The sequence below is a fragment of the Strix uralensis genome, chromosome 8, assembly GCF_047716275.1.
Source record: "Strix uralensis isolate ZFMK-TIS-50842 chromosome 8, bStrUra1, whole genome shotgun sequence".
NCBI lineage: Eukaryota > Metazoa > Chordata > Aves > Strigiformes > Strigidae > Strix > Strix uralensis.
This window is the reverse complement of record NC_133979.1, coordinates 13,845,228-13,859,206: the sequence shown is the minus strand read 5'-3', so window position 1 is coordinate 13,859,206 and position 13,979 is coordinate 13,845,228. Positions and strand designations below refer to the sequence as shown.

At 34.8% G+C, this 13,979-nt stretch overlaps 1 protein-coding gene across 7 annotated transcripts in view; it reads left to right on the top strand.

Annotated features, from left to right (window-relative positions):
* Positions 1-13,979, top strand: part of USP33 (ubiquitin specific peptidase 33) — a 44,222-nt gene that overhangs the window by 13,907 nt on the left and 16,336 nt on the right. For 5 of the 7 annotated variants that reach the window (XR_012629848.1, XM_074876328.1, XM_074876327.1 and 2 more), the window contains exons 7-16: positions 542-641; positions 3,181-3,250; positions 4,556-4,669; positions 5,422-5,500; positions 7,639-8,059; positions 8,479-8,619; positions 11,441-11,553; positions 12,903-13,075; positions 13,178-13,281; positions 13,848-13,881. Coding sequence is in view for 6 of the 7 variants with exons in the window: in XM_074876328.1 (XP_074732429.1) it covers positions 542-641; positions 3,181-3,250; positions 4,556-4,669; positions 5,422-5,500; positions 7,639-8,059; positions 8,479-8,619; positions 11,441-11,553; positions 12,903-13,075; positions 13,178-13,281; positions 13,848-13,881 (1,349 nt within the window). In the remaining variant the exon portion in view is untranslated. The remainder of the gene's footprint in view (positions 1-541; positions 642-3,180; positions 3,251-4,555; positions 4,670-5,421; positions 5,501-7,638; positions 8,060-8,478; positions 8,620-11,440; positions 11,554-12,902; positions 13,076-13,177; positions 13,282-13,847; positions 13,882-13,979) is intronic. The other 2 variants (XM_074876332.1, XM_074876331.1) reach the window with 2 other exon arrangements.

The following is a 13,979-nucleotide window of genomic DNA, read 5'->3' as shown; positions in this document are numbered from 1 at the left end:
GGGGATAGTATACAGAAAAATCAGTAGAATTTGTAAAGTCTGTCAAACATTTTGGTTAGAATTTTTATTTATGCACTCACAAAAAGAGCTTGTCATAGAATAAATGTCTGCCTGCTAATACTTTGTTTCTCTGTACATTTTGCTTCCAGCAGTTTAATTTGTCTTTGTTAAATGTAGTGAGCCATCTGGTGGCATATCAAAAACATGTACACTAACACTACTGTGTTAGCTTTTCAGTGATGGCTTACTGTTTGTTATCCAAGGGAAAGAAATACTATAACTTGCCTTTTTTGATTTTTCAGCTGTTGTCATAAAATCATGCACTCTTGTCACTGCTAATCAGAAAGCAAAAACGTGGGGTTTTTCTTAGTAAACTTTATCAGGGTAGCTGTGGAATTCTATTATTCTTTATGTGCAGTGAGATTTCAAAATGTGTTCACGTAATCTTCAGTTCCTAGATTTGTTGGAGAAATTATACATAAGTTTAAGAGGAAAATTGATAAATATAAGTCAATATTGTTTTTCTTTTTATTCTTATAAGGATTTTAAAATACCTAGTAATCCCACGCTGAAGATTCCTTTAGCAGCTGTATTTGATGACTTAGATATAGAAGTGGAAGAAGATGAGTTAAAGACTAGAGGTAATAAAAGCAATATTGCCCTTTATCGCATGTGTATGTCTCCAAATCTGTTCTCCAGGTATATAGTAGTTCTCTTCTAAGTGGCATTCTGCTCCAACTAAGACCTTTATTTTTAGTTTCACCTTTATTGCAGCAATCTTTATTTCCCTTTAGAGCAGAGGCTGCAGTGATAAATGTACTGCACCCATGCAAGCACCAACAAAAATAAGAAAGCGCACTGGAGTACTGTTTAGTCTAGCTGGTGTCATAGCCACTCTGGTAAAAGTATCTTTTTCTAAAATCTGTTCCAATGTTTTCTCCTGTTCTAAAAGGTTCCTGATTTGAATGCTTTCCTGCATTTTGGGTAACCCTTTTCTGAGCCTGTAGTATGGGGTTTTAGTTTTTTGTTTTCTTCTTTTCAGTAATGGATTTCATGCACTGCCAAACTTTCTGGTATAAAAAGTTACCCTACCCTAGTATTAAACTGTTGTGAAGATGAAAATGAGAGTGTATGAAACCACAAACAGCGAAGCCTTAATTTTTCATTTCATGAGATAACTGTTATTTCTTACAAGTCTCAAACTGGTATGGATCATTTTAAAAAGGATATGTGTATTTGTTAGTAAAGAAAATATTTCTAACTACCATTTTCTTAGAAAAACCTGACCAGCAGATTGTTAAGCTATTGTTTTTGAGATGCCAGTGCATATGCCAAGGCAGTTAGTTTTCCATCAGTGATGATAAAAGAGTTGTTCTAATTTATGGATCTCATACTTCTCCTTTAATCATCTAGTACCAGCTTTCCCTCTCCTAAGTCTGCTGGCATTGGCCAGAAAACCTACTTTGCCCCTTCTGTTGTCTGGCATGGTCTTTCTGGATGTCACCACCCCACTAATTTTCCATCTGCCCTTAAATCATTAAACCATGTGTTTTATTCCCAGTTAGTTTCTCTTGCCAATGTGTGCATTTGTATATCTTCTTGTCCTATTCATATTTTTGGGAATGTAAGTTGTATAGAAGTAATATACAAGTAGAATTGCATTAAAGTTTCCAGTAATATTGATGTGACTGTGTTAATATGCTTCTCAAAGTTAAAGGAAAAACTTCTTTAGCTCCTTTGTTCTTAAAATTTCTTAATTTTGTTTCTTAAAATTTTAAGAACTTTGTTCTTAAAATTTCTTTTGAAATGCTTTTGATGAAGCAAACATTAGAATATATCTTTGCAAGAAAATAAAGTCTATTCAAAAACTTCATTTGCAACACTGCAGGCTGGAAAAGTGCAGTGAGAGTATCTTCCTGATATATTTTCTGCTGTTAAAAAAATAAAATTAAAAAAAAACACTTAAAAAATCTATGACTGTTCTTACTTGCCAATTTCAGTAAGAATGATCGTCCTTTTCTGTAGCAGAAATTGGAAGGGCAGAGTGCAGGTTCAGATGTGGGAAGCAGGACTTTATTTCCATTCAGAGAGACAGAAAAACCTGTTAAAAATAAAGTTCTGAGTTCTGTGTATTAGAAAATTCAACTGAAGTAAACAAACTTTTTTAGAAGTAAAAGGATGTTCTTAATTTTTATTTTTCTGTCACAGACTAAAATGATCGGCGTAGTTATACTTCAAGGATTGCATAGAGCTAATGGTGTTGATTGCTGAATATTTAAAGTTTTCTGGTCTTCTTGATTGTTTGCTTATAAATGTTACCGTTTTCTCATACAAAAGCAATTTTACGTTGAAATTAATTACTTCATTAATTTAACACTAAGAATAACAAATGTTTCAGATTATTATTTTTAATTGGGATACTATGATAATTACTACTTGTTTAAATAGCCTCTCCTCAAATATTTAGAGAGTGTTTTTCATAACTCCATAATCACTGAAAGAATATATGTTAATTGTAACTTATGCGTGTGGAAAAACTATAGGTGGATGTCTGCAAAGCTAGTAAACAATCTGGGCTTCAAAATAAAGTCTGTGGGGAAGTCTAAACTGAGTGGTCTGTCCATAAAAATAAGGGCATATAATTGACATAGAAAAAGACTGATCATAATTATAATTTTGATTCTGGGATAATCACATGCTGAGTAGATTTTGAGTGTTCACCGTAATCTGACTACTAGCATGAATTTGAGACAGAAGAGTAAAATCTTCCTTGAGAATCTTTTGGTAATATTAACGGTTATGGATGCAGCATAGCAACAATTTAACTGAACAGGTAAATCTTTAAGATCAAGTAAAACTTAAATATTGATAATAATTTTTTAAATTACAATCTACAGCTGTCATAAAACATCAACAGTTAGTAAGATAAAATACAGTCTACTTGTCTCAAGTGTTTTAGTCAGCCAAAATCAAAACACTTAATTACTACTTCTAGTTGGATTAGTACTCCTTTAGGAGTCCTATGTTTCTTTTAGTTACAACTCTGCATTATAATTGGCATCAGAAGTGTTACATAAGTATTTTAATTAGTACATATTTTCTATGAAGTATTTTCCTTAATATGTCTTGTATCGGATTAATAGACTATTGGAATAACAGACTATTCATTCTGTTTTTCAGGTCTAACAGGATTAAAAAATATTGGAAACACTTGTTACATGAATGCAGCTTTACAAGCTCTTTCCAACTGGTAAGCAAAATGATTGTAAATGTAATTTTTTATTTGCTTATACGTGCATTTTCTCAAGATGGACTTGAGGACTTTGTAGGTCTGCGCTACCATGGAAGAAGACATATATTTGTTAAATCTGTCTTATATTCTGCAAACAATTCTGTCACTGATAGGAAAAAAAAAAAAAAGTATTATGGTATACAGGCTACTCAGGTTTTTCCCTATTTCATTCTAATTCCTCACTGTCCTAAATAAAAAAATATGCAGTTCTAGGAATTAGAAGAAAAATCTGATAAAAGTTATTAAATTTGTGCGTTGTTTTTTTCTCAAAGGAAATGAATAAGAATAAACTCTAATGAAAAAAAGAGACATGTTAAAATCAAAAGGTCCAAATTCAGTCCTTACAAACAATGCATCTGGGACGTTCTATGCTAAATCATCCTAGGAATGGCTAGAATAGAAAATCTTGTCCTCGCATGGGGATACCAGACAACTTCACGAAGGAGAAACCTACAGAAGTTGAAGAGATAAAACCACTATCCAATTCTAAAGTTTCTTGCACTAGAAATGGTTAGGTGGGGACAGTACTTGAGCATATATCATATATGCTTGCTGTATACATCTGCTTTTGGCTGCAACCCAAGACAGGATACAGGGCTGAATAGAAGTCACTGAGATCCTTTGTTGAGGGAGAGGAGAACTGAGGCAAATCTCTCTAGAAGGTAAGGAAGTGGACAAGGCATCTAATCATGAGGAAATGATTCTGTTGAGAAATGCTAAATTTTGCAGGTATGTTAGGGTATCTGCTTTCTTGGGTGAAAATAGGTCCAATCCATATGAGGGATTGTGACTTCAAAAGGGAGACTGAAGGGAGAGAAGTGAAAGAGCATATGAGTTGATAACACTGCATGAAGTAAACATAATCATTTAAGTATAAATTATTTATCAATAAACATCATGTGGCACTATTGGATTCTAGAGAAAAGAAGACCTAAGATGCTACTTAAGGACTAGGCTTCTGGTGATTGTTGCTGTAGGGGTACATGAGTACTTCTGTGATGGCTAATAGCAATTGCCTTAAGTTTTAATCCCATCAGACAATGGTGGTGCTTTAACAAATGTCAGGATATGTTTGAGGAGCAGTGTTGCTGTACTGCTGAAGTTATCCTACAAGGAGATGTTTGGTTGCGGCATTTAAGGATGTAGGAAATGGAATTGTTCAATTACATAATAGAAATACTATTTTTTTTAATAATCTTGTATGAAATGGGGTTTCCTCTTGTATTTTAACAATCTGAAAAAATACTATTTTCTTTTAATCAGCCCACCTTTGACGCACTTTTTTCTTGACTGCGGAGGCTTAGCCCGAACAGATAAGAAACCGGCAATTTGTAAAAGTTACCTCAAGCTGATGACAGAACTCTGGCACAAAAGCAGGTATTGCATAATTTTGGTGATAAAACGATTATAAATAAACTCCAGAGTCATGAAGGGATGCATTAATCTGTCCTAGGTTTCTAATTTTTATTTTGTGTGTATCACAGAATTACTTTTAAAAATAAGGAAGAAAAGACTAATGTACAGGATTTAAACACTCCTTATAAGCTGTTCTTTTTCCATATCTACCAAAGATAGGAAAAATAATTGATGTAAATTGTAGTAAGGGAGATCTGACAAGAAATAGATGATAAACGTTATACAAAGTAGCATTAAGCTTTTAAAACTAAGTTTATATCTGCCAGAAATAAATCTAAAATGTTTAACTACTTTATTCTCTCTGTGTCCGTCATTCTGTATCAATGTTTTGTCAGTTTCTCTTACTTCCTTATATGGAATTTCTGTTATCTCTGTCTAAGAAAATACTTCAAAATATAAGTATAAAGGTAAAAAAACCGTAATTGTGCACAGTGCCAAGAGTACGTCTGATTTGTCATCTGATTCTCTGACAAGAAATGTGGCATAAAAGGCCTGATACAGTCTCTATTTCTGTTGGATGACAGATTTTTAAAAAATTATATAGTTAATAATTCAATACCAATATTATGTTTGGTTAAGATGAATATTATTGGTGTTAGATGTGTTATAGCTGACTTGCAGGTAAAATTATGATCCCAGTAAAGATAGAAGATTCCACTTAAATGCTTGCTTTTTTTATGTATAGTTATATATTTAAAACTTTTTTTCTTTAGGCCTGGTTCTGTTGTTCCTACGGGTTTATTTCAAGGAATTAAAACTGTTAATCCAACATTTCGAGGCTACTCTCAACAGGTAAAACTTTCTGATGTCTTTTAACTCTGCCTAAGCCATAAAGTCATCTCTTATTTTTAAATCTAATGCTTAAGATACCATGCTTCCTTTATTTGTTTAAAGCAAATGCAATATAAACTTTAGTTTATATGCTTCAAATGTAGATCATCTGAAATGGAGCCATTAACAGTTAAGTCAGGTTTTATGTATGTTTGTATCAAATACTTGAAAGGCCTTCAACTTCTGAGACTAATTCCTTTTACCATTTTTCAGGAAAATTAAAATAATACGTATCTAAAACTTTTCCTTTCTGTCAAATAAGGCTGCTAATATTTGAGCAGTCCCAGAAAACAAAAATAAAGATGTTCAAAGATAAAAAAGAATGTAATAGATTTTTTTAATATTCATCCACCAGTTATGTTTTTTAAAAAATTAAATATGCAGTATCCAATTTTCATTTAGTGTCTGAAAAAAAACTCCACTGCCGTGTGTTTCATAAGTGGTGTTGTGGGAACTGTTAAGTTGGTAATTTATTAAATAAGCATAGATTATTATGTAGTAAAGGCATTCTTCAGTTGATCCTTCATACAGGATCTTGCTGCATTCATACAGTTTGCAGTACTTTATTAAAAGCTTCTGTGCTGGAGAAAAAATTTAAACCCTGTAATTAGAAAAGCTTACTAATATCTTCCAGGAATCTGGTGTTATTCAAAGGAATTTTGCTGCTTCAGTTAACATGTTTCATATTTGTGGACTGGAGGATTAGAACATATGATTTAATGTTCAAATGCTGTATGTAGCTGTAAAGTAAATGTTTAAATAGTAATCTCAATGTTTTTTAATTTACTCATGAATTTCTGAAGAGCCACATGAATTTCTGGAAAAGTAGAAAATCAGTCTTGATAACCAAAAAGAAACTGTATGGAAACTTGCTTCTCACAGCTTTGAACACTGATGATAATGTCTTTTTCCATGCAGAGCAACACTTAATGAAAACCTTTTTAGGTTCTTCCTGGATCACACTTCAGTTGTATGTTTAGTAGTTTTCATGGCAACAATTAAAACAAAGCAGGTCTTTCATAACCAACACTCTCCTATTGCCCAGTCTCACAAGTTGGGCAGCCATGTCCCATCTTCAGGGAGAAAAAGGAATTCTTTTGCTCAGTGAAGAATGTTTATCAGTTAATCTGTGTCTTAAGGTTTGCGTCTTCTTTTTTTTTTTTATGTAAAAGGAATACCAGCAAATAGGCATATTAGATTTTTTTCATTACCCAAACCTCAAATCTGATAGTTGTAGATTTTAAGAAAAAGAGTGTTTTCTAGTCAGCAGTTGTGAGCTTAATAAGTAATTGCTGTGATGGATGGGAATGTTGAGCAGCAAAAATTACTATTATGAACAACCAAAATACAAAAAGGAAAATAGAAGAAAATAGAAACAGTAGTAGTTGGCAAGAAGAGGCTATTGTTTTCTCCCATGCTTGCTTTATTATATATTCTCTAATTCTCTAAAGCTACTGTGTGGATTGTTGAAATTTAGTGGCTTTTAAGATACTTCCAAACATGGGTTGTAATACTTGACAGCTCATTGTGGGAACACTGATAGTTGAGGAATCTTGTCTGGGCTTGAGAAGAATGATTAAAATCTTGTTGACAGTATGATGCAATTGGAAAGATGGGCTAAGTACATCATAATATTTTTTAATAAAGTACTTCCATACCCAGTGAAAGCAAGGCTCTGGTTGCTTTGCTGAAGATGCTGCATAAGGTTTTAAAAAACTGTCCCTAAAACATTCCATTACCAGCAAAGCTGGAGTCTGACCATACTGTTGGTAGTTGCTTGAGCTACATTTATCATTTGTGTAAGCTATGGCAGTATTTTTGTTCAAGGTGTTGATAGAAACTTTTTGGGATTCAAAGTGTTTTGGATGAAACTTGTATGATAAGATTACTTGTGACATGCAAGAAATGGATGCAGGAAACAAATATGTAGTATGGAAATGAAATTTCTTTTGAACATTGGACCTGGGACAGAGGAGCTTACCTTATTCTTTAACAGCCAGCTGTAACTTTTGCTTCAGTTATCTGTATCTTTTCCTGATAGATTTTAGTGTCTTCCAAATAGAATGGAATAATATTGTAAAACTTGTTTAAAATTCTAGGATGCACAAGAATTTTTGCGTTGTCTTATGGATTTGCTTCATGAAGAACTTAAAGAACCAGTTGTAGAACTGGAAGATGCCCAGCCTATGAGTGTTGAAGAGAGTATGGAAGAAGACAAGAGTCAGTCAGATGTAGGCTTTCAGCCCTGTGAATCCTGTGGTACCTGTGATAAAACAGAAAATGATGCTATTTTCAAACCTGTCTTAGAGGATCCTGCAGAGACAACCATGTTAATTCAGGATGATGATAACAACTCAATCACATCCAAAGACTGGCAGAAAGAAAAAATATCAAGCAACAAGCTTAAACGAGCAAATTCTATGGAAGACTTGGAAAAAGACACAAACACTACTTCAGAGACTACTGAATTTTTAAATAATCAAGGAACTGTCAAAGTACAGATACACAGCAGATTCTCAGGTAGTACTTTACTAATGTGCATTTGAAATAGTCAAATTCTTAGCCAGAATATCTATGTGAATTCAAGTGAGTTGTAGAATACAGTAAAGAGATATAGGCTGAGTAGCGTAGGTGGATTCACTTGTGAACAATGCACCTTCTCAGTTTATTTTTTCAGTTTAGGTGTTCTGAATTCAGTTTGAATTCGTTTGAAAAGCTAAAGATCTGTAGTGGGTAAGATTTCAAATAACCCAGAAGAGTGGGGTTTTTTGGTTTTGTTCTTAACTTAAAAGCTATGGGAATTGAAATGGTGCTTCATTCCTAGATGTTCAGTGACCTGACAGTGTGGTTAAATAAATGACATAAGCATTGTGTCTGTTCATTTAGCAGTAAATTTTTTTGGGGTAGAAGTTATGAAATAATGCAGATATTAATTACAGAGTACATCAGTGATGTCCACATGAATGATATATCTGCAGCCCACACCCCATCATCAAATGAAGGGATGAACACACGCTTATCAAACAGTCCTCCAAAATCATTCTCATCGTGCTCTTCGCTGGCACCAGTCCACAAAAAAGGTATAGGCCCTTTATTTTCTTCCTCCTGGTGCTGAATTGCTCTGCATTACAGTTTTAATAGTGGTGTTTCTTGTGTCTTGCGCAGCAATGCAGTGTTGTTTTTAAGGTTTTGGGTTTCTTTATGCCCTATCCCTAGTGGGGACAGTGAGCATTATCTAAGCTGGACATATGGTAAGACTCCCTTCTGTAAAATTCTGATTCTTTTGAAGTGTGAATAGTATTTGCCTCTGCTTTGGGAGGATGGAATAACATTTTTAGGCAGCTTTCTCAACTGCACTGGTTTGGTGAGAGGGGAAACATGTGAGAACTTAGTACCCCCCTTAAAGGTAATGCTTTCCAGAGAACAAGCACATTGAATCTTCAGCAGAAGTTCCGTAAGTCCACATTTTAGTCTGTTAAGGTTTAAGGAGCCATGTGTACTTGTGCTGTAGATAGACTTGTAAATGCTAGATGCTTTCTGGTTGTTACTGTCTGTGGTGTAGAGTATTTCTTTTGGCACTTTCCACAGAATGATGTGTTTATCAGCATCCAGAGTGTTTAGACTTTTACTGCCTTTAGATATAAGACAGTGCAGCTTTAGGGCACAGGGAACAATATATAAATATTTTTTCCCTTATTTTTGTAATAGCAGACTATTTTAATAAAAGCTTGTTTTGTGGAACATGTATTTAAGGCTAGCATTAAACCAAACCAAAAAACTCCCACAACTTTAATATTGTGATCCTCTTTTATTCAACAGGCTGTCCGGGATAAGTTCTGTAAGCATTAATGTTACCCTTTTAATGCTTTAGCACTGATGTCAAATGACAACGATTTAAGGGACTTAAATCATTGACCTCCTTGGTTCATTTGTTCAGCAGTTTTGACACTGCATCTATACTCTGTCTCCAGTTTTGGCTTCACTATTACAGGAGGGTTTTAGACAAGCTGAAGCGAGTCTATCAGAAGAGGTATTAGGTGGCTGGAGCCTGTCATGTACAAGGAGAGGCTGAGAGAGCTGGGTTTGTTCAGTCTGGAGAATGAAAGGCTAGAGGAGAACTGTTGCTGTCATCAGCATTATGGGTGGTTATAGAGAAGGCAGAGCCAGACTTTGCTTGAAGCCATGCAGCAAATAGAAATGGAAGCAAGTTGCACAAAGGAAAATTTCTATTAAGTGGAAGGAAAAAAAATCTTTCCAATGAGTGGCTGAATACTGGAACAGGGATGGGAGCCCAAAGGTACCCTGAGATTCTTGAAGATGGATATTCCAAAGTTCAACTAGAGCGGCTTTGAACAGACTATACCAGATAATATCCAAAGGTCTCTTCCTATGTAGATTACTGATTTTTGTCACTTCTTAATAATTTAACTTTGGTCGTCTTTACTGAGTATTGAGGAAACAGATATGTATGCAGTAGAACTGACAAGGGGAATAGTGTGGCAGCCATTTGCAAGCTCTCAAGTTGTTGGTTTTTTAATTCCCTATAATACTAGGGAAATTCCCTAGTGTGCTAAGACTTGTGTCTGGGGACTAATACCTAATTACAACACACCAATTGCCGCCTTTTTAATTTCCCCCTTGTTGAAAGCACATGGAGTATGTCAGGTGCCACAACCTTAAGATGCCCCTGCTTGTCAGTATCTTCCACTTCTTCCTGCTGTTTGTTAGTGTGGATAAATACAGCACATCCTCCACATCACTGATCAATAAAGACTTCAGAACCATTTTAAAGCTGTTTAGTGACAAAATAAGTGATTGGAAGGAACCTTAGAGAATTCTGGGCAAGAGGCTCTATGATGCAGTTTGCATCCATAATAAATAAAATATATCTGATGCATTGCGAAAAAGTGGGTTTTTCAGATTACTTCTAGTGGCCATTCTTTCTGCTGGAGATACTTTGGAGTTCAGACTTTTTTATTATTTTAGACATCTTTCTAGGTATGGGATGATACAGAGACAATATAACGCTACTGGATAGTAAAAAGACAAGATTACTGCTTATGGGCAAACTCTTCATGTACAAAGGAGGTTGTGTTCTGTGTGAAAGATTTATTGGAGTAATTCGGTTTCCTTCTCACTGTAATTATTTCCATGTTTCACTGCCTATTTCGTTACTGGCTGTCAGCATTTTGGCAGAGTTTGCCTTTGACTCCTACAAGCCTTTTGACTCATCTTTTGGGTGATATACTGACTCCAGAAGAGGTTTTGTGGCCTTCATTTTAGCCTACCATTCCAGTAATCTACAGAGCCCAAGAGACTGCTCTGGTGTGTTTACCTAATTAGTAGTGGGTTTGGGTGGAGAGCACATGTTACTGGCTTGGGGCTTCAGATTTTTTTTAATAAGCCGCTGCTAGGCTGGACTCTAGAAGTACATTTAGTCTACTTCAGCCAACTGTCATCAGTGCTGTCATACAGTAAGCTTTTGTATGAGCTCTTCAGCCCAACACGGTTAAAACTTCCTGCAAAGATGTAATCAAATTAAATGCCAGATAGAATGTGCCTTTTTAAATTTATGCCTTTGGGGATTCCTGCCAAGATGAATCTTGTAGCAGTAGGCTGTAGATTTCAAGACTGGCAGTTTGAGTTTTACTTAAACAGAGGCAAAAGTTTCTGGTGTTTGGCCCCCATAAACTGCTTGAGGAACCTATGTGAATTGCCTGGTACTAGCAGTAATCTGGTTGTGTAATTTCTAAGAAATACTCAATAAATAGAAAACAGGGCTTGGCTCATAATTTGATCCTAAATATGTGTGATCTCTAATTATATTATGCAAAGCTGAAGGAAATTGGAATGCGCTGTATCTTGATTTACTTTCAGCATTTTATTTTTGTCACTTTATAGTTTCAACTGTATCATCACCGAAAAGGAAGAAGCGCAAGAAGTACAGGAGTGTTATCTCTGATATATTTGATGGGACTATAATAAGCTCAGTACAGTGCTTGACTTGTGATCGGGTGAGTAAGGAGGGGAAGTTCTAGCTTTTAATTTCTTTTTTTTTTTCCCCCTCCCCCCCCCCCCCCAGTACAAATACTAACAGCTTTATGAATACAGTCACACTCTGGTAACTTTATATGCTTTTGTAGCAGGTTGTTTCATACTTGTTTACTTAAATAGTAATAGCAGCTACTACCAGCACATTGTGTTTAGACTAGCTTGCATTCATTGAGCTGGATATTTACTCAGAGCTGAAAAATAACATTTTGAGAATCGGTTTACAGCAAGGATGGAGAAAGAGGCTTGTTCTTCAACTTCAGTTAAATATGATTAGTTTTTAGTAATGTTCTGAATATCCTAATGCATACCTCCTATTGTAAGTTCTCAGGTAGACAATGTTACAAAGAAAAGTAAAAGACAGTAGTCTAATCATACTGCTATAACAGTCTTATTAGGTAGATTAAGGATAAGAAAACTCCTGTCTTTCAGAAAATCCAAGTGAAGACACTTACTTTTACAGGTGATATGAATCATTAACTACTTTCATAAATTGTCCTCTATTGCAAGATGTGGTACAACTCAGAACAGTTGATTTTTTTTTTCTCTACTATTTGCTCATAAAATTACTTAGAACAGCACACGTGATCATTTTTAAAAAGTCAATTATCTAAATATGTCTAGTCGGACCACTTCAGTTTCAAAGCAATAGTATTCAAAGCTTCAGTATCAAAGCAAAATATCCAAATCTTTGCATTGGGGACAAGTTTCTTAATGTAAGGTTTAAACCTAACCCTGATGCAATTGCATGCCCTTACTGCTTCCCTTGTTTTAGATCTAAGAATGCAGAGACCTCAGGGTAATCTGGTGAGCAAGTTCAAAAAACAAATAAGAATTTCTAAAGTTTGCTTGATGTTTTACTCTGCAGCTGTGATCACTAAATCCAGCATGGGAGAAAGAAAATGCCCAGTTGGATGTCTTTTGCAGCAGCTCCAGTTACATCAGGTCAAGATAATGTCAAATACTGACAAAACAATGGGCTGAAGCTTTCTGAAACTAGTTTGTATAACAGGAGCCTGAGGCAAAAATCATAGTGCTTTGTATGACTAGTAGGAAGACAACAATTAATTAATAACACATTTAAAAAAAGTTTCAGTGATAACAATCTGCAACTTCTCTCTAAATTTTTTTTCTTCCTCTTTTTTAGAAAATGAATTCTTACATTTCCTTATTCATAGTTATTTTGCTACCTAGTAGAATTTTCAGCTGCAGAGTGACTTAGTAGTTATGGGTGAACTTTACAGAATTCAGTTTAATTGCTGTTTCTCTTAAAGGTTAACTCTTATTTTGTTTCATTTGTTTTCTTCTTTAGCTGTCTGTAACCCTGGAGACCTTTCAGGATCTGTCCTTGCCTATTCCAGGTAAGGAAGATCTTGCTAAACTCCATTCTGCAAGTCATCAGACATCTCTAGTCAAAGCAGGGTCATGTGGAGAAGCATATGCCCCCCAGGGATGGATAGCTTTTTTTATGGAATATTTCAAAAGGTAACTAATATTTACCTTGTTTTATTTACTTATCTATCCTGAAATTCCAGTTTCTGCTCTTCTGGCAGAACATTTGTTGGTTTTCTTTCTTTTCTGTCAATGATGTTTCAGGTTTGTTGTCTCGTGTGTTCCTAGCTGGTTTTGGGGTCCAGTTGTAACCTTACAAGATTGTCTTGCTGCCTTTTTCGCCAGAGATGAGCTCAAGGGTAAGAGGTTAATTACATGAACATCTTTTCTGGTTTTTTTTCCTCCTATCGCAATAAGATGATTAATATCTTCTTAACTTCACACAATTAAGCAAAGGCCACCTGTTACTGTAATACAGTCACTCCTTGCTCTTACGGGATCATTCATTTCAAAAAGGTAAGCTTCTCACTCAACTGAATATTTGAGGCAAGAAATGCCCATGAAAGTAGCTTTAGAAATGTCAATCTGAATTTGGTTTAATGAAATGGTATTAACTGAAAGTACATAAAAATTTCAAAACCTGCTATATTAATACTCATTCTCACAACCTTAATTTGGACTTAGTGAATTATTTCCCTTTTGAATTATATAGCATCGTCTCTTCAGATTATGCTGTATTGCTTCATAGTTGAAAGCATAAAACCTGAGAACCTTTCTGTTTAGTTGCTATGTCAGCACTCTTATGACTTAAATATTGAATGCAACCTGAATTCCCTTGAAACTTTTATATATCAAATATATGTGCTTGAAGGATAACTAGTTGGATTTAGAGAATAATGGCTGGTTTTCTTCTTGATATTTGCAGGTGATAACATGTATAGCTGTGGAAGGTGTAAAAAGTAAGCTGGCTTTTACCTTTGTTTTAACTTGTCTAATTTGAGTGCTTTAATGCTTCTGTTATTCAAGGGGCATTTATTTCTGTTGAATATGTCACAGT